At 37.0% G+C, this 26,042-nt stretch overlaps 1 protein-coding gene across 9 annotated transcripts in view; it reads right to left on the reverse strand.

Annotated features, from left to right (window-relative positions):
- Window positions 1-15,551, reverse strand: part of DRAM1 (DNA damage regulated autophagy modulator 1) — a 52,474-nt gene extending 36,923 nt beyond the window's left edge. For 5 of the 9 annotated variants that reach the window (XM_063153995.1, XM_063153993.1, XM_063153994.1 and 2 more), the window contains exons 1-6: window positions 15,395-15,551; window positions 8,701-8,768; window positions 7,393-7,535; window positions 5,326-5,503; window positions 4,724-4,782; window positions 3,346-3,438 (exon numbers count right to left, since the gene is read on the reverse strand). In XM_063153995.1, coding sequence (XP_063010065.1) covers window positions 3,346-3,438; window positions 4,724-4,782; window positions 5,326-5,503; window positions 7,393-7,535; window positions 8,701-8,768; window positions 15,395-15,528 — 675 coding nt within the window. In that variant the 5' untranslated portion in view covers window positions 15,529-15,551. Of the gene's footprint in view, window positions 1-729; window positions 2,032-3,345; window positions 3,439-4,723; window positions 4,783-5,325; window positions 5,504-7,392; window positions 7,536-8,700; window positions 8,769-15,394 lie in introns of those variants that run through there. The other 4 variants (XM_063153998.1, XM_063153999.1, XM_063154001.1 and 1 more) reach the window with 2 other exon arrangements.
- Window positions 15,552-26,042: the final 10,491 nt, after the last annotated feature.

The raw sequence follows: 26,042 nt of genomic DNA on the forward strand, positions 1-26,042 counted from the left end.
TGACTGAAAATCTGCTTGGAACCAGAGAATAATCAAAATGTATTCAACAGTTGTTCACTGCACAAATAAAATGTGCAGTACTTCTATCTGCATGTCAATGCAAGTTGAGGTCTGTTAGGTCTAACAGATTTAATAAAAGGTGCATTATTGGTGCATTCTTTTGGTCATGAATATAACTCACATTAAAATGTATCACAATAAAGCTCAGGAAAATGGGAAGGATTTATTTCAGTACTTGAATTTACCTCATGACTTCAGGGACTAAGGTGATCTTCATTCAGCCACTTTCTCTGAATTTTTTTTTCTTCCCTTTAGGATACTGTAAGCACTGTAAAGGCTGGCTATCATTTAAAAAAACAACTTCTTGCCTCTTATACTTTATGAAAGCTAAGAATAAAAAGCAATAAAAGAATTAATACACAATGCACTAGGAAATATGGTCTTTTCTTAACAGAGCCTTGAAAATAACATGATGTCACTTTTTGTGGTAGATACACATTTCCTTTATGATCTTCAGTTGAAGGAATGTGTGTCCCTTACAGGATACCAAATCAGCAAGACATAAGATCCTTCCTTTAGTCAGTACTAGATTTGATTTTTAACTTGGTTGTAGCTATAAACCTCTGCAAATAACCTGAATACATTGGAAAGCAAATCTTCCAGTGAAGAACAAACACTTTTACTGTTTTTATCTGGAAGAATTTATAAACAAAACATCAACTCTTAAAGTTGTGAAACAGCTGAATTTAATAGTTTAAAATACACATTAAAAGAAATATTAACAGATGACTAATTTTAAAACATCACTCTCCAAACACACATTAGTTAGTGGATGTTAGCAACTGAAAATCATCAATATTTCTGCATAAACTGTGATAGAGTGTGGAAAATGTCATTTTCAGAGAACATAATTCACAACCAAGTGGTTAATGCACTGAATGGAGGTAGTGAATCAGTACATGAAGGAACATTTTGCCTGCAGATACTTGTAATATCTGACTTCTCAATTAGTTCCTTTCCATGTCTTTCATTACAGAAGAAAGTCTATAGCAGCAAATATCTTCATTCCAGATGCTCTCCAGGTTTGTTTTTAAATTTACTTTTATGTATCTAATACTAATACATTTATTTCTAAGTACCTAAAAACTACTGCCTCTTCTTATTTTCCACTCATTCCCAATACTTTTTTTGACACCTTCTTCACTCCATTGTAGATTAAACCACAGGCTGGAAAATTCTGCTTTATATTAACAAAATTGCAATAAGATTTCTGTTTATTACATCATGCTTAAATGTAAATTTACTTTCTATTCCCACTTCCATCTTTTGTTTCCTGTGGCCATCAGTGCATCAAAGGGAAAAAGAGGTGGATTTTTACATGTACTGCAGTGATGATTAGAAAACATTTTTCAAGCAATATAGTTTAAATTTCTCTTAGGATTTGCATTTGCATTGCAGTGCCCAGTATCAGAAATATGTAGCATAGTGTTGCCATCAACTAAAATTTCTTTAAACAAAGATGTTCATTCTTGCTCTCACCATCTTCTCCAGCCCTTTGCAACTTAACAGTGTAGGAATTCAGTCCCAGTGATTTCCATTGCCTTTACACTTCTCTCTTTGCAAAATGTACTTTCTTGAGTTTAAAACTAATGCCACTGATCACACTGAAGCAAATTAAAAAGTACAGATATGTCCAAAATGGAAGAGCTGAGGAGATCAAGTCCTTGGGTGATTTTCTGGTGTTTCTAAATATTGCTTTCATTACAGTATTTTTAATATACCAAACCATATAAAAATTACAAAATATTGCAAAAAATTGGAAGGAACCTTGCTCCGAGTTTTTAACATCTTTTAGTGGTTGCTGGTACAGAGTTAAGGGCATGGGCTCTTAACACAACCTCATCAATCCTTGTGCATCTTTTACTTTTTCTATAAGTGAAAAGAAACCTAGAATATTCATAGATATAAAATATTGTTCTTTCACTATCACAATTCTTCACGTATTTCTGTTGATATCCTTACAGAAAATCTCTAAAAGAAAAATAAAGGAAGATCAGCTTAAAATAAAGAAAAATAAAGGAAGATAATTTAATTTTACAGTTCTGTGATATAAAGTACAGGAGATGAAACAAAGCAAAAGACAAAAGTGTAAAAGTGAAATAAATACTGGAGGAAAAATAGAAAAAATCTTATTTTTCTTTGAGTGTGGCAGGACTTTTTAACTGAATTCATAATTTGGTTTTCTCTGAGCACTGATTATGACAAAAAGACAACAGAATCTAAAAAATCTTTCTGTTATTGTCAAACACTAACATTGGATTAATTTCATAGCCTGTAATTTAAAATGGCCATAATTCCATTTTGTTTAATTTCGTCACTGTCTCTTATTTTCATAATATTTATATTTAGTAAAAGTTTTTTATGTGTCTGTAGCAGAATTCTCAACTAAGGATTGTTGATAAATATGCTGAGAATTACTGCATTGTCCTGCAAATCTCTGTCTCCAAGGGAAAAGTCTGACCTTGGATGAAAGAGATGTCATCATATAGGTAGATCTCAGAGAGTGATGGACTGGCAATAAATACCTCCCCCCAGAAACCATGCATTAAGTGATACAGACATTTTGGAATGGTTCTTCAATAATTCTATCAGTTATAGAAGGCAATTATAAACCTTTAAGATCATGTGTTGTGTAATTTGGAACATTTTTTTTTTCTGAAAGAAGTGTTTCTTTCTGGTGAACCTAGGCTTATTTTATTTTATTATTTTTTAATTTTTGTTTTTAATTAAGGAGAAGCCCTATAGCCATGGTCTATTCAGTACTAAGTCAAAACTAAACAGACATGGAAATGTTTGCTGTTGGTTAGCAAAATATATGTTAACTCTGAATCCAGCTACTCAAACCAAGAGGGTCTCGTGTAAATACTTTTCCAAAAATTATTTCATATTTTTTTGCACTGTGAGGAAACATAGAGCAAAATGTGTAAAACATCAATGATTGGATTATTATATAAAATCCCTCAGGCAGAAAGAAATTAAGTTTTAGTTGCATCATTTATTTTGTTATTATGTCACCTTTAGAGGGCCTCTTTCTACAAAAAGTGTGGTAATAATTGACTGCTATTAATTTTCAAGATCAAACACATCGAACTATTAAACTGAATTTTATGTTTAATAATCAAGGGGGAGAATATTCCCTATGTAGACAGAGATCATTTCTGTGCTTGGTAACCTTTGTTTCTGTATAGCCTTGATGCATCTATCTAGGTAAAGAATGGTAATTTTCTATTACATTGTTATATAATTCACAGCACTTAGTCACAGCTAAAATATGTAGATACCAACCTGAAAATCTCTAATGAATGTTAAAAAGAAGAAGATGAAACCAAAGGCCACTGTCCACTCACAGATTGCACTCATAAAATGGTAAGTATAATCCTGATGGAACGAGATAGATAACAAATTGTCAGATTAAACAGCTAAATAAAATAAAGGCAAAATGATATAGACATTTCCTTCTGTTAATTCAACAAGTAAGATTTATGACTGGTCATCTCTGTTGTATAAAATTAAATTCACATTTTGTTTTTATAGAATGGTGAGTAAATTTATCAAGGTGCATGTGTTACATTGTCTTGTGCAGTACCATTGAAGGCAGTAGAAGAAAACTACAATTAGCACAGGATCAAAACAGAGGTTGAATGTAATATAAACGTGAAAACATGCAGTTGTTGCATTAAGATTACTGATGTGCCCATGCTCCAAGCCTTCACTCAGAGCCACTGAGCTCAGCAATTCTGACCAAGTCCTTACCATGTTTTGAAATAGAGAGCCACCCTTAATGACAGTTCCTGACAAGACTTTTGTTTTTAAGACTGTCACTGAAAACCTGTGTCAATTGACACAAACAGAAAGCAAAGTGTTTCTTAACATGCCATCACTGAAGATGCCATCTGTTTCAGTAAAATTATTTTTTCATCTTTGCATCACATAAAAACCCACAAAACCCCCAAAGATATGACTAAGATTGTCTAATTTGCAAAGATTTATCTCACAGCTGCCTTGCCACTGTTTGGTTGTAGTACATTTGCTAAGTGTGATATTATTAAGCTCTTCGAGCAGGATATACTCTCTGCATTATTTACCTTTTTTTTTTTTTAATACCTCCTTTTAGCAAAATTTGCCCAAAAAGAAAAATTCGTTTTCATAGTTTCATTCTGAAAACATCGAAATGGATTCAAATACCTAAAATTAACTTTAGGATATTTTAGGTCAGAGTCCAAATATTTGTGACAGTATCAAAGAGTATTTAATAAAGAATAATAAAAAAGCTGAGAAAAAAAACCTCAAAAACTACAGAATTAAATTGGTCCACTTATTGTTTCATGTGAAAAGTTAATTTTCAAGAAAATTGACTATAAAAGGATGTAGAACTAATTACCAGATTTTTTTTTTGTAGTCTTTTTCTACGGGAAACTCTCAAGTTGCTGGTCAAAATGAAAGTCTAACTCTTTCAAGATTGATCACCTATGACAAATTTTCTCACCCACACCGCAGACATCTTCCTAATGAAGAAGTGACTGGAAACCAGCATTGCACAGATCTGTTCATGATAATGTGCTATTTGAAGTCTCTGACATGTTTGTAGTGCTTTATGATAAAAAAAACAGCATTCCCCAAATAATATCACACAAGGTAAGTTGGCTACCTAGTAAGATTTTACCTTTTCACCTGGAGTCCAATCAATTTTTGTCATGGAAATTTTTGAAGCAAACACAATCACTGGGAAAAACAGTGTAAAGGAAACTATGCAATATTAGTGAGTAAAAATGAAAATGTCTGCTTAAAAAAAAATAAAAAAAAAACAAAAACCAAAAACCAGGGTCTTCTGTAGCACAGGAGACCCTGAACAGCCAGAATATCAAATCAAGGTATTAAGAACATAATTAAATGAATCACCTTATTACAAGGCAGGTGGTAATAGCAATCAAAACACATTTCTGCACGAATTAAGGTTTCTGTAGGTTCTTTTAAAGTATAGACAGTAAGGGAGACACTCCAAACTTAGGTTTCACATGATTCTGTGAAAAACACTGGGACATTGGTTTTAAATATACCACTGAAATAAGAGATAAAGCTTTTTAGAAGCTCCCAAAACTTATCTTTATGCTATTGATGGTGTCTCAAAATGCTGTATTATACACATTAGAGAGCCCTAAGTAAAGAGTGTGACCTCGTCTTTATTTTTTATCAGCAATGATTTAACTAGAAAGGAAAGCCATGAACACATAAAGGGAGAACCATGGGATGCACCACAAAGGATACTGGGAATGAAAGCAATGCATGATATGGCAGAAATGGCCATCCTTATGTGGCACACAAAGTAAGTGTTCCATCGTGGGCAGGACTTGTAGGAGATTATAGACTGAAGTGTGATGTACACAACACCCGAGCCAAAGGCCACCAGAGCTCCTATGTCATGGACACTGGGAACAGCCAGCTCCTGGAAAGGGAATCAGCACAATGGTTAGCTGCTATGACCTGAAGAAACTGGCAGGTAGTGCACATGAATGTAAATTTTCTGCACGACACACTGATTAGAGGAACTAGACTGAGTACTAAGGGAATAATTTCTAATTCCAGCTTTGCTCTGGTCTCCTGACTTGAAACATCACCTGACCTTGAGCAAATCTCACATCCTCTTCATGTTTCAGTTATTCTATTGGCAAATAGGGATCAGAATGTACTGTTCATTAGTTGTGCATATACAGTGAAAAGACTGAAGGCTTGCAAGCCACTATTTCCAGCTTCTTGGGCAATTAAGGATGCTTGAAAATCTGCTAGATCAGATGCTTATTAGCTAGATTAGATCCTTATTATGCTCAGAACCCTTTCTACAAACTGCCCTTAACATGGAAAGCAGGCTCAAAGCAGAGGAAATAGAAATTAGGTGAGGAAGGATTTTATGGACTGGCAAAGAGACACAACAGAGATTAGATAAGAACCAGTGTTATAACTGTCAAGGAATCCCTTTGGAAACATTAGGATCAAAGTTTCTGCATCCCATCCATCATCTTCCTTTTAGGAAGGAGCTGCCTAAAAGGAAGACTACTGAAAACACAAAGCACTGACACAACTTTTGAGATATTCTATAGAAGCAACATACAGAGACTACACCATTCATAAATTATTTTGCATTCCTGATTTGTCTTCTCCCTGTTGAAGCTGAATTTTGTTTCTATTTCAGTCAGGCATCATCCAACAATTTTTTTGTGCCACATATAAATCTTATCAATAAGAACAGGGATATTTTAAAGTAAAATATGATTAGAATAGACTACAGTACCTGTGGTGTTTGCAATCCACACACACTGCCTGGATGCAAAGCTAAAAAGGGCAAGTTACATCTTAAGACAGAGAGGTTTTTTTGTCTGAAAATGCCATTTCCATTACATGTAAAACTGTACTGGCTGTTGAAGGCCCAACAATTTTTATTTTCAATTTCTGTATATGTCATCATGTCACTATATAAGCACAATTGTATTTAAAAAAATGTTCCAAGGTAGACCATCCTTTAAAAGAAATAATGCAGCTGTTTCCACAGATTTTAAGGCAGCATCTCAAGCCTCCTGCCAATTAAATTTAACTTGATTCTAGGCTGAAGTTTTCAGTGCAATTGCCCTAATATTTGTGTCAGAATCTACCTTATTATACTTCCTCACTAGAAAAGGTGAAATGAATAATTTATTTTGGTATTTTTTCTCCGTATTGAATTTTCTTTCAGACATTGAGTGGGGGAACTTTGGTTTGTAATGACATCCTTACTTCTGGCAAAGTAAGCAGTAGTTCTACATGTCCCTATCAAAAGATAAAACATGTTGTTATGCCATTTCCTACAGACTCAGAAGTTTAACAGGCTGATATTGTGCCCAATTTTCTAACCTGTCAGATAAGATTAATTTATTTTGTAGAAAATTCTCCTGGTGAGTATGCCATCATTCAGCAAAAAATGCTGATGCTTTTGTTAGTCTGATTTATTCTGCCCTACCTGATTATAAGCAAACTAAACTTGGAATAGCAAAGTTTTTTACATTCAAGTTTTCACAGAAAAAAATTTACAGCAGAAAAATCCATATAGTACAGACCTGTTACAAGACAAGCACACAGAAAACTCCTTAATGGCATAACTGCACAAGCAAATACTCTTGTATAGGAGGAAACAAGTCTCTTCCTGAAAACTATTGAAAAAGGCAAGAACAAGAAAGGCATTCTTATTCCATTTTTCAAGGGTCCACATGGGGATAATGTTAATCACTGTTATCTAGTTGAAATTTTTAATGGCAAAGCAATCTTATTTTATTTTCATTTTTGTTATGAAATTTATGGTCATACCTGAAAAGTTGCAACTATGCCCATTCCAGTGCAGCCCATCAATCCCACACATAATGTAAACATATTGCATGAAGACCTAACAAAGTGTGATGATTCATTTTGCTTCTCTATTAATAAATATCTGATGTACATTGTAATTGAAGCTGAAAAAAAACAAAACAAAAAAAAGTTACGTTCAATGTTCACATACTGATTACATTTTAACAAACTTTTCCTGTAACACAGGACATGCAGAACAAAATTATAAACATAATACAATAAATAATACCATCTTTAAGTCTGCTGGAATGAAGAAGTTAATTCAGATGAACTTTCAGGTGGAACTTCATTATTTTTGTCTTAAAATTGCATATTATTTCTATCTTGAACTGAATGCACATCAGTTCAAGAAAAGCACAGATTTAAATCCCATTCTCCTGGGTGTTTTGGGCACAGAGGCATTGCCATTCCACATTAGGAACAGATGTTACAGGGAGATAAGAACCATAAGCTGCAAGTCGGAGGCCTTATTTTGCTCTGAGATGCAGTCTTGTGCCAGAACTACATCTCCTTCTGATGGATGGTCTGAAGAATTAATTCCTTTTTGTAGAGTCACTGCAGAAAATGCAGCTCACTCCTGGCAAACACCTGTACTGAATTAGGAAATCATGGAGTTTTTTTGGGATATAATAAACTGTAGACTGAATCCCCCAGTTCTATAACACAGAACACAGTTTCAGCCTATCTACAGCTGGAAAAAGAAATCAGGTAACTTTGCCCAGGCACTGTGAGGTTCATTAAACACTACAAGACTGTGACTCTTATGAAAGGTAAAATATGTTTACTTTGCCTTAAGGCCATCATACAGAGATACACAGCTCTTGATCCTCCATCCTCTGAAAGGTAATAGAAAATGCCAAACTTCCTGATTCACATCAGTTATTTTGTAGAGAAGGAATCACATTGAGGAGAAAACCAGATGTTGCTTCAACACTGTTCTTCCCTTTACTGCAGCATCTCAGAACCTGAAGTTTCCCCACATCAGAGTTTTTGAAGAGTAATTATGTCATCTTTGCTCCATTTTTATTTCCAGTGTGCTGACTACTTTGATAAGGTGCTCTGAAGAGACACAAGTGCCTCTGAGCCTGCACTAACTGCTCCTAAGGACCCAACACTCCAGGTATTACTTACATCCATCTGATATTACCATTTGACTGTGGAGAAGTTTTTCTGCAGAATACAAAATACAGTTCTGTAATTAAAGCAGGCACTAATTTTTCACTAATTCTCATTTCTTCATTCTGTTCAACCCAAATACCTTATACATACCTAGAAGTGCTGAAATATTAATCATAAAACCAAAGACACCGCTCTCAGGAGGTTTAGTTCCAGTGTCACTAAAGCAGGAAGAGAGACAAATTAAAAGTTAATTGAGACCTGTGAAACATAAATGAGACAATTGAAATGCCATGAGAAGTAGAACCTCTTCTGTGTGTATAAGGTAATTCACCTTCTGCTGCACCATTTGTAGTACAGAATCCTCTTTTCAAAAAGAAAGCCTATTTTAAGAGTATATGCATTGAATTGTATTTCTTCTTTTTCTGTATGCAATATGCAAAGATGTGACAGACCTGTACTTTGCTCATGAATTACATAATTACATAAATAACATTTCAGAATTAATGTTTCTTTTATCTGCTGAATTAACACTGTGGTAGAGTAAAATATATCTAATGGCAGTCACTATCTTAAGATGTGAGAGAATTTGGTATAATTTCTTTAAAAGGACTTGACCCTATGAGAGAAATTGTGTTCCATGCCCAGGAATGTTCCTAGGAACTGTTTAATTTACTAATGTAGATACAGCTTAAGAGTACTCTATCTCCAAGGTGTTGTAAGTCTCTTCTGATGAAACACTTCCCCTTTAATTAGAAGTTCACTGGGACAGAGAGAGGGAGCAAGGGTGTGAGGATATCTACAGAATTTAAATACATATCTATATGCACATCTATATAAATGAAAGACATAATGTACACAAAACATTTGTTTTGTAGAGAAAAGAACACCTTTAACATAGAGTCCTTTCCTCTCTTTTCCCTACATAAGTGCAAACATCCACCCCAGAGAATGCCTTTTCCTCACAGAAAGTTAATTGAGACCTGTGAAACATAAGTGAGATAATTGAAATCCCATGAGAAATACTCCTGGGAGTATGTGAGCTCAAGACCCTAAGCAGAACTCTTCTATGGAAGGTGAGTGCTCTATTGAAAGAACAGTACTATGATCTTGCCACCTCTTTTTACTATTTTTTCTTCTCTGATGTTCATTTTTTTCTTGTTTAACATACAACCAGTTGATATGTATTTGATCAAGTTGTGTTGGTCAAGCCAATGGAAAACATTTAATTCTTCAATCTTTACATAATTTGAGTGTGAGTTAAGTTTTCAGTTACTGGGCAGTACCAAGAGGCAGGATAGTGTGTTTGAACAGAGACACCCAAAAACTCTGCTATCAGATATGTTGTGACCGTGTTCACAGGGGTCCCAGGATGAGGGAATAGACGAGGATCTGACTCCATGTTTCAGAAGGCTTGATTTATTATTTTATGATATATATTATACTAAAACTATACTAAAAGAATAGAAGAAAAGATTTCATCAGAAAGCTAGCTAAGAATAGAAAAGAAAGAATGATGACAAAAGCTTGTGGCTTGGACTCTCTGTCTGAGCCAGCTGACTGTGATTGGCCATTAATTAGAAACAACCACATGAGACCAATCACAGATGCACCTGTTGCATTCCACAGCAGCAGATAACCATTGTTTACATTTTGTTCCTGAGGCTTCTCAGCTTCTCAGGAGGAAAAATCCTAAGGAAAGGATTTTCATAAAAGATGTCTGTGACAATATATGAATACATGAGGGTTTTAGCTAATGCCAAAACTTAGTGGACACTGAGCAAGGATTCTGAGAACAAACTTTTCTCCTGGCGTGGGAGTGTCAATCTGCTGGAGGGTAGGAAGGCTCTGCAGAGGGACCTGGACAGGGTGGATTGATGGGCCAAGATGAGTGGAAGGAGGTTCAGCAAGACCAAGGCCTGGGTCCAACACTGGCCACAACAATGTCCAGCAGAAAAGAACCTGGAGGTGCTGTTTGTCAGCAGCCGAAAATGAGCCAGGGTGTGCCCAGGTGGCCAAGAAGGCCAGTGGCATCCTGGCTTGTGTCAGCCACAGCGTGGCCAGCAGGAGCAGGGCAGCGACGGACTCTGTTCTTGGCTCTGGTGAGGCCGCAGCTCAAGTGCTGCTGTGAGTTTGGGCCCCTCACTGCAAGGAAGACATTGAGGGGCTGGGGTGTGTCCAGAGAAGGGCAGCAGAGCTGGGGAAGGGTCTGGGGCACAAGTCTGATAAGGAGCAGTGGAGGAAGATGGGGGTGTTTAGCGTGGAAGGAGGCTGTGGCCATGTGGGGGTTGGCCTCTGGGTAACAAGCAATAGGACAAGAGGAAATGGCCTCAAGTTCTGCCAGGGAAGATTTAAAGTGGATGTTAGGAAAAATTTCCCCACAGATGGGGTGGTTAGACACTGGAATGGACAGCCCAGAGAGGTGGTGGAGTCACCATCTCTGGAAATGCTAAAGAAAAGCCTGGACTTAGGGCCATGGTCTGGGTGACATGGAGTTCAGTCACAGGTTGGAATCAGTACCTCAGAGGTCTTTTCCAGCCTTTGTTGATTCTGTGATTCTGTGTATAATGAGACAAGTAGGTACTAGCTAGGGCTATTTTTTATGTCATTTAATAAGATGAATACTCTTCATTCCAGCAGTGAGGCTGGATTAGGTTTCAGCACTAAGATTCTGAAGCTACCACTGAGTACAGCCAAAATGACCTCAGCATGAATGCTCTCCACATGCAAAAGAGAAAGCACTCTCTACTTTAGCAATCACTCTCAAGGATTTTGGTAATTTTGTGAAGTTCAGGACAGAAGAGTATGACCATCTCAAATGACTTGATTATTTTAGAAATTCATATTTGCTCTCCAACCCCTTCTATGTTATAGAAGGATTTGTTTAACAAAAGTTGCTAAGATGATTTATCAGAAACAGGAGGAAGCTTAGGATAAAAGTAGGATTTGATGGAAAGCTGATGGAAAAAAAACAGAGAAAATTCATATATTTCTTTTTACTAGATTGGTTCCAAATTCTCAGTCAACAAAAGTTTGAACCAAGCTTTTCGACAAGTTTTTACAACTTGTCAGGCATTGGGAATCCCTATTCACCTCAATTTTCTTGTTGTAATGTTTTCTGAAGACTTGCTCCAGCTGGTAGTCTGTATTAATCTTGTTTCTCTTTGATAGTGAAATTGATGAAAACAGTAAACTGTGTCTTATTGTTTGTTTGTTTGTTTGACACACCTGAAAATCATCTTAATTTGTGTTTCATTTAGCCCATTTTTTAACCTTGAACTTCATCTATTCCTTTTGTTTCTGGAGTGTTTTTATTAACACGACAAAGGAGCACATTTAAAATGTGGGCCACTTGTGACAATCTTCAAGGACTTTTTCAAATCAGAAACCACTCTGTGGTAAGCACAGGACTGTAATCACTTCAAAGCTTTTGAAGGGCTTTAGGTGAGCAGAGAATGGAATTGGTACACACATAGAAAGCCATTTGGAGTTCTTGGAACACATTGTAGGAGCAAACCAAATAACCTGAAATTGCACTGAGCTCCATTTTTTAACAAAGTATTTTCTCAAGATAAAGGCTTATAGGTGATTTTTGCTGTTGGGGATTTTTAAACTCAACAATCTTAGATTATGTTGTAAAGAAAATTCATACCAGGAATATTATATCACAATCTATTTACAAAGTACTGCACTGGACTTTTAAGGACACAATCTTCTTAATGCTATATTTTGCATTTTAAAAGCTAAATGAATACTTGGATTCATATTAATTTTTCTTGAAGTCTGCTGCTTTTAAAAAAAAAAAGATTAGCAAAAAAAGTATCAGTGACAGTCCCCACATTTTTATGAAAAATTAAAAAGGAAATTGCATATTTGAAACAAAAATGTGCTCACTTATTTGAGCTGATGCATAGGTGAGCTTAACCTCCATGGAAAAGATGAGGAACCCTGTATGAAAATGACAGCATTTGTGTCCCAATCTCAAGCAGAAAAATTTTAAAAATGAACAGTCTTCTCAAGAGTAGAAAGACAAGAAGGTGAAGGAGACAAGGAATAAATATTTTAGGCCCAAAAGACTCCTCGTAATTGAATTTTCTTCAGAGCCATCATAAACTATTTCTCTTCAAACTGAAGTCCCAAATTTTTAAAATAGGAAGATTCTATTCCACCTACAGGGATTCTGATTTCTGCAGAGGTACCAGCTGGCAGCAAATACTTTCAGGAAAATTTCCTTTACTCTTTCACTGGGAATTCAAACAAGCAAACAGCCATCCCAGCACATCCAAATTAGTTTGGATTTTGAGCAGTGTGAGTAACAGGACTAATTTTGGCACAACCTCATCATCTTTTAGGACTCAGCTGCTAGAAAACACAAAATCATATTCATTTTATCTACCAGGAATTGTATTTATATGGTTTGTTTGATGGGACATTAGCACAGCCTCAAAGACAAATTTAGGTGTGGTCTCTCCCTGTAACAGCTGCTGCATTGTAAGCAAATAAAATTAATGTTACTTCAAGGCATACACAGAGTACTTGGGGAATGAGTGTAAGAATTACAGAAATGTTGAACTCAAGTATGTCAGTATTCTTCTCCTTTGTGTAACTGGAATTTCCCCATACAAGCTCTATTTAATTTTTATACTTCACTTTAAGATATTGCACAACTGAAAGGTTGCAACATCTTCCTCTTTTTTTAACACTCTTAGTTTTACTAAATCACATTCTCAATCACATGATTCATATTCTTAGGCTAAAGCAATGACCTGCAAATTAAGAATATGAATATGGTATGACTATTATCCTGAGTACCTAGAAGAAAACCTTGTATTATTCCCAAATGCATCTTCTATGAAGTTCTTATGCTTAGACCCCATGCCTTTAGAATTGTTGCAGGTGCTTCACCAATAGTCAACATATATTCTTAGTCCAAATGTGGTGTTAAAAGGATGTAACGTAAACAAGACTTTTAAAAAGCTTTACCAGTAAATGCAGAGGCACTGAATGGGAATCACTGGTGCAGCCTCTTATGTCTTTGCTTTGTTTAGGTTTTTTAGGGCATATGGACTTTTATGGTGATTCCATAGCTAAAGGATAAGAACAATGTTTAATGGGAGCTATTCCATTAAGCTGATATAACTGTGGCAGCTGTGATACATTCCCTAGAGTTTTAGAGTTGTGACTTAAAGGTTTGGTCCCTCCCTTTTAGAAAGAATGACACAATTAAGATACCTGGGCTGTCAAAAACTTAACTGCAAACAAAACTATACATAAAAAAACCACATCCCGCTCTCTCATATATTTTATTCTATGACATGGCTTCAACATAAGAAACATAATTTGTCAAATTTCTTGCTGCAGGATCTCTAAATATTTCTGAACACAAACCATGTATAATTATGTCAAATGATTAATTTTTGTTAGCTAATCCTGGATAAATTGCACTGATCACAAGCACTTTTGTGTTAGTAAAGCTTTGTGTGCAATCAAGGATGAGCAGTAGGGTATTTGTTCAAGTACAAGAACAAGGCTTTCCAAGAGCTTTCCAGATTTGTGCAGAGAGTCTTAAAAAGTTTTGCTAATATAAACATGAAGCCCAGCTTTCTCTGGCTCAATTTCAATGACGCTCAGCTATCTTGTGGGTTGTGGTGTCATTTTCTCTTGCCTATGATGACAAACCCTAATTTTCAATCACATTTTCTTCTATGTGCCAATCAGGTTAGCAGTCTTCTGAAATTCTGCATGCCCAAAAAGTCCTTCAAGGAATTAGGTCTAGATGATTTTTTGTCACAGACATCTTTTATGGAAATTCCTTTCCTTAGGATTTTTTCTCCTGAGAAGCTGGGAGGCCTCAGGAACAAAATGCAAACAATGACTATCTGCTGCTGTGGAATGCAACAGGTGCATCTGTGATCGGTATCATGTGGGTTGTTTCTAATTAATGGCCAATCACAGTCAGCTGTGTCAGACTCTGTCCAAGACACAAACCTTTCTTATTCATTCTTGCTTTTTCTATTCTTAGCTAGCCTTCTGATGAAATCCTTTCTTCTATTCTTTTGGTATAGTTTTAACATAATATGTATCACAAAATAATGAATCAAGCCTTCTGAAACATGGAGTCAACATTCTCATCTCCTTCCCTCATCCTCTGACCCCTGTGAACATGGTCACACATCTTGAAAGATGTATTTTATAACCTTGTTTAGATCTTCTGGTAAGAAGGATATATTTTATAACCTTGTTTAGATCTTCCAAGAGAATCAGAGACACTCTTGGATTTCTGGTTAACCTTCAATCTATTGAGAGATAAATACTAACATTTTCATAGTTTAGATTTAAATGTTAACATAAGGTACGCATAAAGAATTATTTACACATAATTGCACTTAAGTGGAAAAGGTTAGAGAAAAAAGGATGCCAGGCATCTCTTGGGAAGTCTTTAAAACCCATTGGTCCTATAATGAAATATAAAAAATGCATGTTTGTGGGGATGTGTTTACTGCAAAAGCCATCACAGGGCTTTGAGTCCAGTCACCATCTGGTGCACTTTGGCCTAGTTCTGGACTTATACAAACAAAATTACACTTCCACCACGTAATTGTAAACTTTTTCTAGCATCAGGCCTGCGCTGGCTGCAGCAGAAAACTTCCATGTCCTTTCTTTCCATGGTGTCTCCAGCGTCTGTGTCCTGTGGCTCCTGGAGCTGCCAGAGATGTGATGGGTGCCGGGGGTGCCCAGCGTGTCCCTCTGTCACACGGAGGCCCCTGGGGACCCCAATTTCCCTCCGGGGAGCCCCCCAGGCCACCTCCCACGGTCTCACACAAACCCCGCAGCTCCCCCGCCTCACCTGATGTAGGGCACCAAGGGCTCGACGTGGCCCGCCAGCACGGCGATCACATAGGAGATGATGAAGGCGGCCGAGGACCAGCAGACGAGCAGGGCGGGCACGAAAGCCACGCCGGGCATGCAGCACAAGAGCATCGCCCCCGGGGCAGCGGGGCTGCGCTCACGGCCGGGCACCGGGGACTGCCTGCCCCGCCGGCCCGGGGATGCCCCGCCGCGACGGGCGCTGCCTTCCCTTCACTTTCGCTTCTCCGCGGCGCTCCCCGCCCCCAGAACGGCCGCGGCCCCTCCGCCCGTCCCCGCTGCGCGATCCGCAGAGTTTGTGGCCGCAGAACTTTCCCCGTGTCCCGGTGCTGCGGCTCTCGCACCGCACACGCCCCGTCCGGGCAGGGAGGCGGGCGGTGAGATGCTGCCCGGACGGCTCACCGACTGCTTGTGCCTTCAGTTTCCTTTAAAAGGGCTAAAAATGGGTCCATTGGGCTCTTTGCAGCTCATATTGTATGTGCTGCAAAGTGCATATTATATGGCTTTACGCAGATATTTACTATATGTATTTTGATGTATTGATTAGTGGTATTAACTACTAATGTAGTGCTGTATTAACATCTTGACAATATGATAAATGTAGTCTTGTAGTTAAAAGGTAACTTTTGCAGTTAAAATAAGACCTCTGTAAGTGGGATATTTTTTTAAGAAAGCACCAGATAGCAGCCACAGGACACCTATATCTTTCAGAACAAAATAGTTTATTGCCCTCTTATCCGAAGAAACTAACTTCTTCCCACCTCGAAGGCGGTGTGAAGATTAAGAAGAAGAAGTTGACACTGACCAGATAGAATCCTGTGTTTGAATACAATTTATATATCATGTATGAACTGCATGAAATTGCAACAGGCTATTGTTTCTAAGGGTTAATCCTTTGTTAACGGGTGTCCTTTTTCGGGTTCATGCTGCCCAGAAAAAAGTACCCAGACATCCGTAACTCTTTGTCTCTATTGTCTCATATTGTCCTAATTCAATTTGTCCAAATTATTATTACTCCAATTGTATTACTATTTTTATAACCACTTTATTACTATTAAACTTTTAAAACTTTAAAAACAAGTGATGGGCGTTTTTCACACCGGCACAGAAACCAAGTCAGAAACCGAGCAAGTCCCATTCCAGAGTCCTGCACACACCTCACCCGCCTTGGACTTTCATTTCAAACACTTGTTGTAGCCTTGATCTCGAAATTTCCCCTGAAATTCACTTCTCACATGCTTAGAGGGAACCATAGTTTAATTCAAAATCATGCTGTGTTCAGCATTTTCACTTTTGTTTAGCCTGAAGCCACGGACATTCTGCCAGGGGTGTTTCTGTTTCCTTTGATTGTTTGCAGTTATCAGCCCTCCAAACCAACATCCAAACTCGAGGTCATGAGTTTGTTCTGCTACAAAGATGTGTGTGTGCATGCTCTGCCCCTCTCCCTGAGCATGTATTGAGGGCTTTGCCTTCAGTGCACATTCCCTGTGCTGGATGCACACAAGGTGAGTATTTGCCATGCTTTGAAGGCTTTGGGAATGGAGATAGAAATTACATAAAAGGACCAGGGATAGTATATCTTAATACAAGTACAGAAAAGTAATTAAAAAATTATTCAACCCCTAAGACTGGAGGTAGTTGATGCCCTTCTTCTTGCCAGTAGCAAGTTGCTCTTACTCTTAACATACAAATTGAGCATAACAGTTCACACCATGCCCCAAATTCATACTTCACATTTCCACAGCTAATCTGCCTTCTAGTAAATCTGAGTGACAGAAATTACTGACTGAAAAACAGGGATATTTCTCTTTATGTTAAAGGTGCAAAAATAATGGAAGGGAGATAATGTTTGAGCTGTCTTAATATGCTGGTTTAAAAAATTCTATGTAATCGTGCCTCAATATCAGGTATCTTCATGTTTTTTCCTCTTGAAACTGAAAATTAAAGAAATAATATACAGAAATGTAATCTAGTCTCTCTGGTAAATAAATGGCAGAAACATATTGATGGTAATTATATTTATAGCAGTAGAATTTTAATTTTTAGTATATCAGTAATTTAGTGTTTTTGTTTGGTCCCTTGCAAAAATAAGATGGAATTCACTTTATTTTACTGCATCAACATTTAAGTCACACTGTTGGAAAAATGTTCCATCCACAGTTCTGCAAGTTCCTTGTACTACCTTTAGTTTTGTAAGTAGTAAATAAATTACTCTAAAGTGTGAGTTGAGTATTTACATTATTCACATGACTTTTTGAAATGCCTGAACACTATTTGGAGTGAAAGAAATAGACACGTTTGGCTCAAGCAGGTGGCAATTGACTGTTTGGTGATCACTAGCAAAGGCTCTCGTTGCTATGTAAACAATTATTGCAGCTCACTTGATGTTTCATTTTCTTTATAATTTTATTATAAAATTTGAGCAGTGATCTGTAATAATTTTTAAATGATGCATTTTTAACAATGCATCATTTTTTAAAGAAGCATGTTCTTTAAAGATCATTAGAAACTGCACAGAGTAACAAATACAGGTTACTCATGAACTTGGGGAGAGTAATTTCATTTACTGGACTTGAGAACACTAGTGTGCTATTTCAAAGAAAGCCTATGTATTTTAATTCATTTTGTTTTCAATAAGTTATATTAAAACCCTAGGAGTACAGAAACATAAAATAACTAGTAATGGATTTTAGTACAACTTCATGGGATTATTGTGGATGGAAAATTAGATATGAGTCATCAGTGTGCACTTGCAGTCCAGAAAACCAGATTTATCCAGGGTATGAAAGCATGGGAAACATGACCAGAAGGCTGAGGTGGATGCTCTGCTCTGGAGAGACCTCACCTGGACCACTGCATCCAGCTCTGAGGTCTCTTGCACAGGACATGGACCTGTTGCAGTGGGTCCAAGGAGGGCCACAGAAATGATCAGAGGGATGGAGCACCTCTCCTTGTTGGAGAAAGGCCAAGAGAGCTCAGGTTGTTCAGTCTGGAGGAGAAAAGGCTCCAGGGACAACACATTGCATCTTTTCATTATTTAAATGGGGCTTAGAAGAATGACTGCTAGAGACTTTTTACCAAGACCTGTAGTGATAGCACAAGGGGAAATGGCTTTAAACAAAAGAGGGTAGGTTTAGATTACATATTAAGAAAGAATTCTCTGTTCTGAGGATGATGAGACACTGTGACAGGTTGGCCAGGGAAATTGTGGATGCCCTGTTAAAGACCAGCCTGGATGGGGCTGTGAGCAATCTTGTCTAATGGGAGGTGTCCCTGCCCATGGGAGTGGGGATGAAACTAGGACATCTTTATGGTCCTATGTGAACCACACCCTGCTATGATTCTATGATTCTGTGGTTTAACACAATGATCAGACTACTTCAAATTAGAATTATTAGAAAAATAAATATGTCAAGGTGTGCAAATAATAACACATCCATGTCAGTGATTTGAAAATACATGAAGGTAAGGAAATAATAAAGGAAGAAATCTACAATAGCCTATGCTGCTGGTTCTTTTATCTCCTCTTTTCTCCTTCTTTACTCAAAATATGGTTTGCATGGATTTTATATTTATTGTATATGAATATTCTATTATATATTAATATTCTTTATAATACATGCATTTTTCAAACTCATTCATTATGGAATTACCTGTAACATTAAAGACCCAGTTAGAAGGATGTCCTTCCCCAAACATATTGGTTTTTAATATCTCTGCATGGGTTTTACATTAAACCTGTACAGAATAGTTACAGTAGCATTTACTTCCCTGATTTGGGAAAGAACCTGCTGGAAGATGGAAGGATGGAAGAACAAGTGAGACAAGAAAATGGTAAGCAGTAAAAGTTTGGAATGAGAGCAAGAGAGATGCAGTTCAGCTACTTCCTGAGATCTGTTGCTACACACAGTCACTAGGGAAAAAAACAGTCAATCTGTGAATGTAATGCCTAAATTCTTTTATTAACAACTGGTTAATAGCTGGTTTATTAACACAGGTTGCACCAGAAATACATTTACAGAAGGAATCAAATACACTACCTGTAACTTCTTCAGATTACTGTGAGAAGAGTTCAAGCTGGTTTGTGGTATCTCTTCACTTCCTCTTTGGTCATGTGCCAGCATCTGTAACCTTCCTTCAGTAATAAAAGCATATGTAAACTATTTTCACTTCTGACAGGAAGTTTGGAGCAGCAATAGTAACAATCCACAACTTCTGTGAAGTCTTAACACTGTGAGGCATTCGTGGCATGGTGTTAATATTTCTAAAAGGTAATGGCATTTAGTTATAAGGCAGTTTTCAGATGTTACTGTTAAGAGATGGTTTATTTTGCTCCATTTATTTTGCTCCATTTATTTTGGGTCCCCCCTGTAGATAGCTATATTATATCTAAATGTCTAACAAAAATTCAGGAAAAAGATGTCTTAGCTGTCAAAAATATTGGACAAGTCAAAAGCTGACAGATCCCTTAAGAATGAAGAGAGGTAACTACTGGGTTGAAATTGTGTAATTTCATCTCTCAAAAAAACTCAAACCAAACCAAATTAAAAACTCAAAAACCAAAAACAAAAACAAAACCAATACCTCAAACCCAAAACCAAACAAAACAAAAAAACAACCAACCAACCAAAAAAAAAAAACCCCAAACCCCAAAAACAAGCAAGTAAACAAAAACACCCCACAAAGAGCTACTATGCACACATATACACACACACATACACACACAAAAACAAACAAACAAAAAAAAACAAACTAAAAAGCCCCAAAAAACCACAAATGAATAGAAGTAATGTCTTGCAATAGAGATGAAGTGTGAAAAGGTTTATTCCAGAATTTCTAGAGAAAATTAGCTCTCAAAATGTATTGTTTTTTTTTAATACTCCACTCTGTATTTTCAGTTAATTCTTGGGTGACGCTTTTTTTTCAAATAAAATGTTTATTGGGAGAAATCTTTGTTTCCAGAATGCATGAGCTGCAGACTGACAAGGACTATAAAGAGCAAGAGAGAGACTGTTTAGCTGCAGATGAACCATTCTCCAGTGGCTTTGTTGTCCCTCACTCTAAATGAGGTAGTGAACATGCTGAAGCAGTTAGTAGGAGAATTTGGCTCTGGCATTTTGAGAATTTTGGCAGTACATTTTTGTAGAAGCACATTTTTAGTGAAAAGTAAATCATTCAAAGTGAAATGGGAGCTTTTTATGTGGCCTTGTCATCTGAAAGAAATACCTTTGCAGTTTTCTTCGTGGTACACAGTAGCTGGCAGTAAGTTGCTCGCTGAAGATTAGGAGAAAGTAACGAAATTCATGACCTGAGTCAAATTAGAATGCAAAGGGATTAATGAAATCAGACTCTAAACAGAGAGAATTTGATCAATCATAGGAAAAGCTATCAAAAATATATTTTTTTTCTCAACTTCAGAAGTGGCTAATGATGTTGAGAAAAAATGTCCTGGAAATGGGGAGTACTCACTCCTGAAAAATCAGATTCTATTTCCATATGTTAATATTGATTTGGCAGCACAATTTAGGGGTGTTGGTTTGTCTACCTTTACTGCAACATATTGTTAAATATAGGGCACTCAATTATTTCTTATTATTCCCTGTATGCCCTGCTTTGCACATTGCTGGATGTATTCCTGGTTGCTTCTTTCATGAGTTTCCTTTTTCTGTGTCTGGCCACAGAGGGAGCTGCTACGTGTGCTCCAGGGGAATATTGTGAAATCTGTTTGTGTTGAAACTGCTTGATTCCAGCTGATACATACAAGCAGACATACCTAGTAAAATGTAGTTTTACAAAACATAAACATTGTGTTTAATTTTGTCTTTTCAGTTTTTACAAACTGTTCTTTCCATCCTTTCTTGGCCTTTGTCCATGTCCTTCATAGTTCTTCAAAGGGTGGTGGTGCATAGCAAATTTGTTATGGCCACAAATAATATGAAAAAAAGGCAGAATTGTTCTTTTTCAGTAAAAATGCAGTGAAATCAGTACCATGAGGCGTAAACAAATGCTCAGCTTTGTAGCTGGCAATGAGCACTGTAATAACCTGTGGAGCATCACTTCTTATTTGTTTGAGGAACTTTGGATTGAGCAACAATCCAGTCCCAGAGGAAAGATCATGAACCATACCTGTGTCTTGTCTGTATCAGCTCCTTCACACTCTTGAGCAGCAGTTAATGGCTGGACTCCATGGTCTTAGAGGTATTTTCCTGCCTAAACAATTCTATGTCTCCATGTTCTGAAATAAAATAGATATGAAGAACAGCTAATGTGGCTTTCCAAAAAAGTATTGTAGCAATTATTCCCACTCTACTCTCTATGTAGTCTCTTAAGGATTTTTAAACATAAAAGTATACTTTCAGCCACCAAAGGAAATTGTTCATCCTAAAGAGGTCCTTTAACTATTCAACCCTTCTGTCTGATACTGTCATCCATACCAAATGATGGAGAGCTAACTAACCAAAATTAGATTCTCTTCTAATGTTCTGAGTCTCACTGCTGTGATGTAAAAGGTGCATGTTATTTGATACAGCCAAAAAATCCTACTGACCACTGTAAATCACTAAAAGCACCTCCACTATTTTGTGCTGTGTGCTGCTGAGTGGATTTAAAAGAGTGTCCTGCCCATTTCAACCGTCAAATCTATACAGTCTGTTCTCTGTGACATTGCAACCTGGCAGGACTAACAAAAGAAACATAAATTCCATCACTGTGATGTAACACTGCCATCAGTATACTAAAGGCTCTGTGTTTCCAGTGGTAAAGTAAGAAAATAATATCTTTTTAACCTTTAGAATAATCAAACATTTCATAGAAGCAGACCACTGTGAGAAATTCTATTCTACCCTATTCTATTCTGCTCTAGTTAAAATGATAGCTAAATATCAAGGATAATGAACTCCATCTGTATATTTTCAAAAAGAATGATGAAATTTAGTATTTATAAAATAAGGTTTCCTTAATATATTTCCTAATACACATAAAATACATTAAATCATGGCCTGGGGAGATTTTCCAGGATATTTCATCCACTTCACTAAGGACTTTGGAAACAGACATACAGATATGAGTTGGTTTGAAAGCCTCTGTCTATTTAAATTTTAGTTTACCATTGCTAACAGCATATCTCTTTAAAAAGCAAGGACTTGCTATAAAGAAAACCAAGGACAAAAACCCTAACACCCCAACAAAAACAACAAAAGCCCCAAACTAATCAAAACCAAGACCAAAAGCCAGATTCTGCAGAATTTCAAAAGGTTTCTTCTGGCTTTCTGCAAGCATTTATTATTTTAGTTTGAAGTGTGCAGGAAATAACAGATCTTTCAGGGTAAAATGTTGGCGAATATTATGCTTAGAAACTCTGATTCTGCTGCCAGGTGCACATGCTGCCTCAGCTTCATCTAGATGCTCACTTTCAGAGATTTTTCAAATGGCATTTTTCCAGTCCTTTGCTCTCTAGGCACAGCTTTTTCATCTGTTTCTGAGATACTACTGTTTTCTCTATAGTTATACCTCATTTTTACCAGCCATGCTCTTCAGATGATTTTAAATATTCTTTCCAGTATCTGCACAAATAGAAAAGGACTGGAAAGGGTAGGAACTGACTGATGTTTCAGACATAAATTTGCTTTCCAGTAGAGAAATGGATATGAAAGGAAAAAAAAAAAAAAAAGGATTCCATATCCTATGAAGAGAATTCTCAAGTAAAAACTCATAAATGTTCCTTGCATATGGGTCCAGAGGGTTGGGAGCTGAACATCTGAGGGTTTTTAAAAGTACTGAAATACTGAGCACAATTTTTAAAATCTCCTATTTGCAGCAGTACTAAGTGAAAACTCTCACTAGCTGCATATAATTAGAAGGCATTTGCTCATGAGTCTAAAATTACTTCAGACTGATTAAGAGATAATCCATTACAAGACACAGCAGCGAGGTCTAGCAGTGTCTCTCAGAAATCAATCACTTACATTCAATCTCTATTTCAGAGGTAATGCCAGTGGCATTGGGTCTCACCAAAGCCTAAGAGCTCTATAAATGGTGAGTCAAAATGAGATTATGTGTTGAAGGATAGAACACTGCTCAGTCACCATCTTTTACTCTTTTATGAGTGACTAATGTGATTTAATTATTGTATTTGATGGATAGTGGTACTACCAGATTCACAGTGCCATACCAAGCTGTTAATTCCAGTATGCCTAAGGCTACTAGGTTAAATTTCAGAAGCACAGATATTACATTTTTTTGGGAGGGTGGAGCGGCGGGGAGAGAAGTCCTAGAAGGCCCTATTATCTCCCAGTCCTTTTCCATAGAGAGTGCTCTTCAAAGTAGTGACAAACTCTCCACTACCCCTCTACTCTGAACTTTTACTTGCCTGACTTGAGATATCTCTGAATGCTCACAAGTTCAGAGCACTCACAAATGAAACCAAAATCCCCAAGAGTGAACAGCTGAGCCTCCAGAGTAGAATGAGTTATCTCCTGTATTGAGAAAATTCACATCTCCTGTATTGAGAAATTTCACATGGAACAGGCATCAAACTTACTGAATTTTGTCTTTACCTTTGTGATCCGTAATTTTTGCCTCATAGAAGTGCTACAAGTTTAATTCATGTTTATTAAAGACACCATAGAGAGACAAATACAGGAAACCTGTGTTGATGTTAGTTCTCTTTTCTTTAGAACAAGATTAATGAAATATCTAGTGAATAATATTCTTGGCTAACAGAAAAGATTGAGATGCTTGGTTGATTATTTATGGTATTCTGCCTCAACCAAAGATAATTACACTCTTGCCTTGGATGTTTAGCTCCTAATGTTCTCCTTTTCTAGCAAATGAGAACACAAAAGACCTGGAAAATACTACTACTGGATAATTTCCCATGTCCAGTAAGAAGTTCTGCCTTCCTCAAGATTTTGAGGATTACAGAATCTCTATCCCTGTTAAAAGAAAGTAAATATTATTTTCCTTTTCAAAGTAGCTTCTACCCTTTCTTAGAAAGGTCTAATTGTGGTAAGAAAAACATCAAAAATTCAGTTTTCTAAGAGCTAAGAGAGAAAAAATACTGGTGGAGACAACTTGCAGAAAATCAAGATCAAGTGTGTTTATATCTATTTGTTTATTTAGATTACATCATAATCCACAGGAGGCATGCCTCTGTGTTAAGTGCTGCTATGTGCACCTTTGAGTTAATATAAATACAAGAACAGTCAAGCAGATCATTCCAAGAGCCCAGTGATTTACATGGATAATGACTTGGCAAGGCCCCTAAGTATATGTTGGATTATAAGGGCAGTGCCTAATTTTTACATATCCTGACATCTAGTGGAATTTATTGCTCCTAGCAGAATATCTGTGCTTGTTTTTATCTCCAGTATATCTGTGCTTGTTTTTATCTCCAGTGACTGGCAGAAATGGAGAAAGTTAAGTATTCTGTTCTTGGATACAATTATCAAGTTCTCACCTGTAGAACTGCAAAAACAGCGGACTAGATAAAATGTGAAAAGAGAAGAATTTGGCCCAAGCCCTGCTCCTTTCAGAGACATGCCCACAAAGACAGCTGCAAAGGGATACAAGGCCCCTCATCTGGTTTCTGGTTTTAAACTGGAAATAATTTCTAGTGACAGACATAGAATTATCCCAGCAACTTTGATAGATTGTCTCAAAAGGTATTTGAGCCTGCATTTGGCATGTGTACCTTAATAGCTTGCCATTAATTAGCAAGCTGAGGGGGGCCTTGTGTTCATCCCTATTCCATGCCTTTCACAGAATCACAGAATCATCAGGGTTGCAAGAGACCCTTAAGATCATCCAGTTCAACCATCAACCCACCATATCCATCCCTAAAATGCATCCTCAAGTGCCACATCCAGATGCCTCTTGAACACTTCCAGCGACAGTGACCCTAACAACTCTCTGTGCAACTTATTCCAGTGCCTCACCAGTTATTCAGTGACTTTTTTCCCTCCTAATATCTAATTTAAACCTCCCCTGGCACATCTGGAGACCATTTCTTCTCATCCTTCCACTTCAGACATGGCAAAAGACATCAACTCCCAACTCAGTACAACATCCTTTCAGAAAGCAACAAGATCCCTGCTGAGCCTCCTCTTCTCCAGACCAAACAACCTCATTCACCTGGAATAATTAAAACTTTGATGGACAGAAGACAGGAAGATACTCTGGCAAAATGGAATATAGGGGAACATCTGGAGTATAGAGCCCTGTTTCCTGTCACAAGCTGGTTAGGCTATCTCTCAAGGCTTGACAGGTATTCCTGCTATTCCTGTTTTAAATATGTTCCAGAACATGGTTTTGTTTCCTTGTTGTGTTTTGTTTTGTTTGCTTAGGGTTTTCCTGTGTTTTGTTTTAACCTCGTGACAGTATTGCATTTAGTTTAAGTTTCTGATGTCTATTTCTGTGATGTGAGCAAGTCAAAACCTTTTAGTGTCTCTTTAGAAAGAAGGATCTGGTTGTTCTTTTTCATGCATCAACTTCAGTTTTAAATATATATTCCTTGAATATAAGTATTCTACAAGAAAGGACAGATATAGTGCCATCATGATTTGTTCAGCACCTTTTTATATCTCTCTGTCTAATGGTATGCTTTGTCTGATACTTTAAAAAATAATTTA

The sequence above is a fragment of the Melospiza melodia genome, chromosome 4, assembly GCF_035770615.1.
Source record: "Melospiza melodia melodia isolate bMelMel2 chromosome 4, bMelMel2.pri, whole genome shotgun sequence".
In the NCBI taxonomy this organism is placed as follows: Eukaryota; Metazoa; Chordata; class Aves; order Passeriformes; family Passerellidae; genus Melospiza; species Melospiza melodia.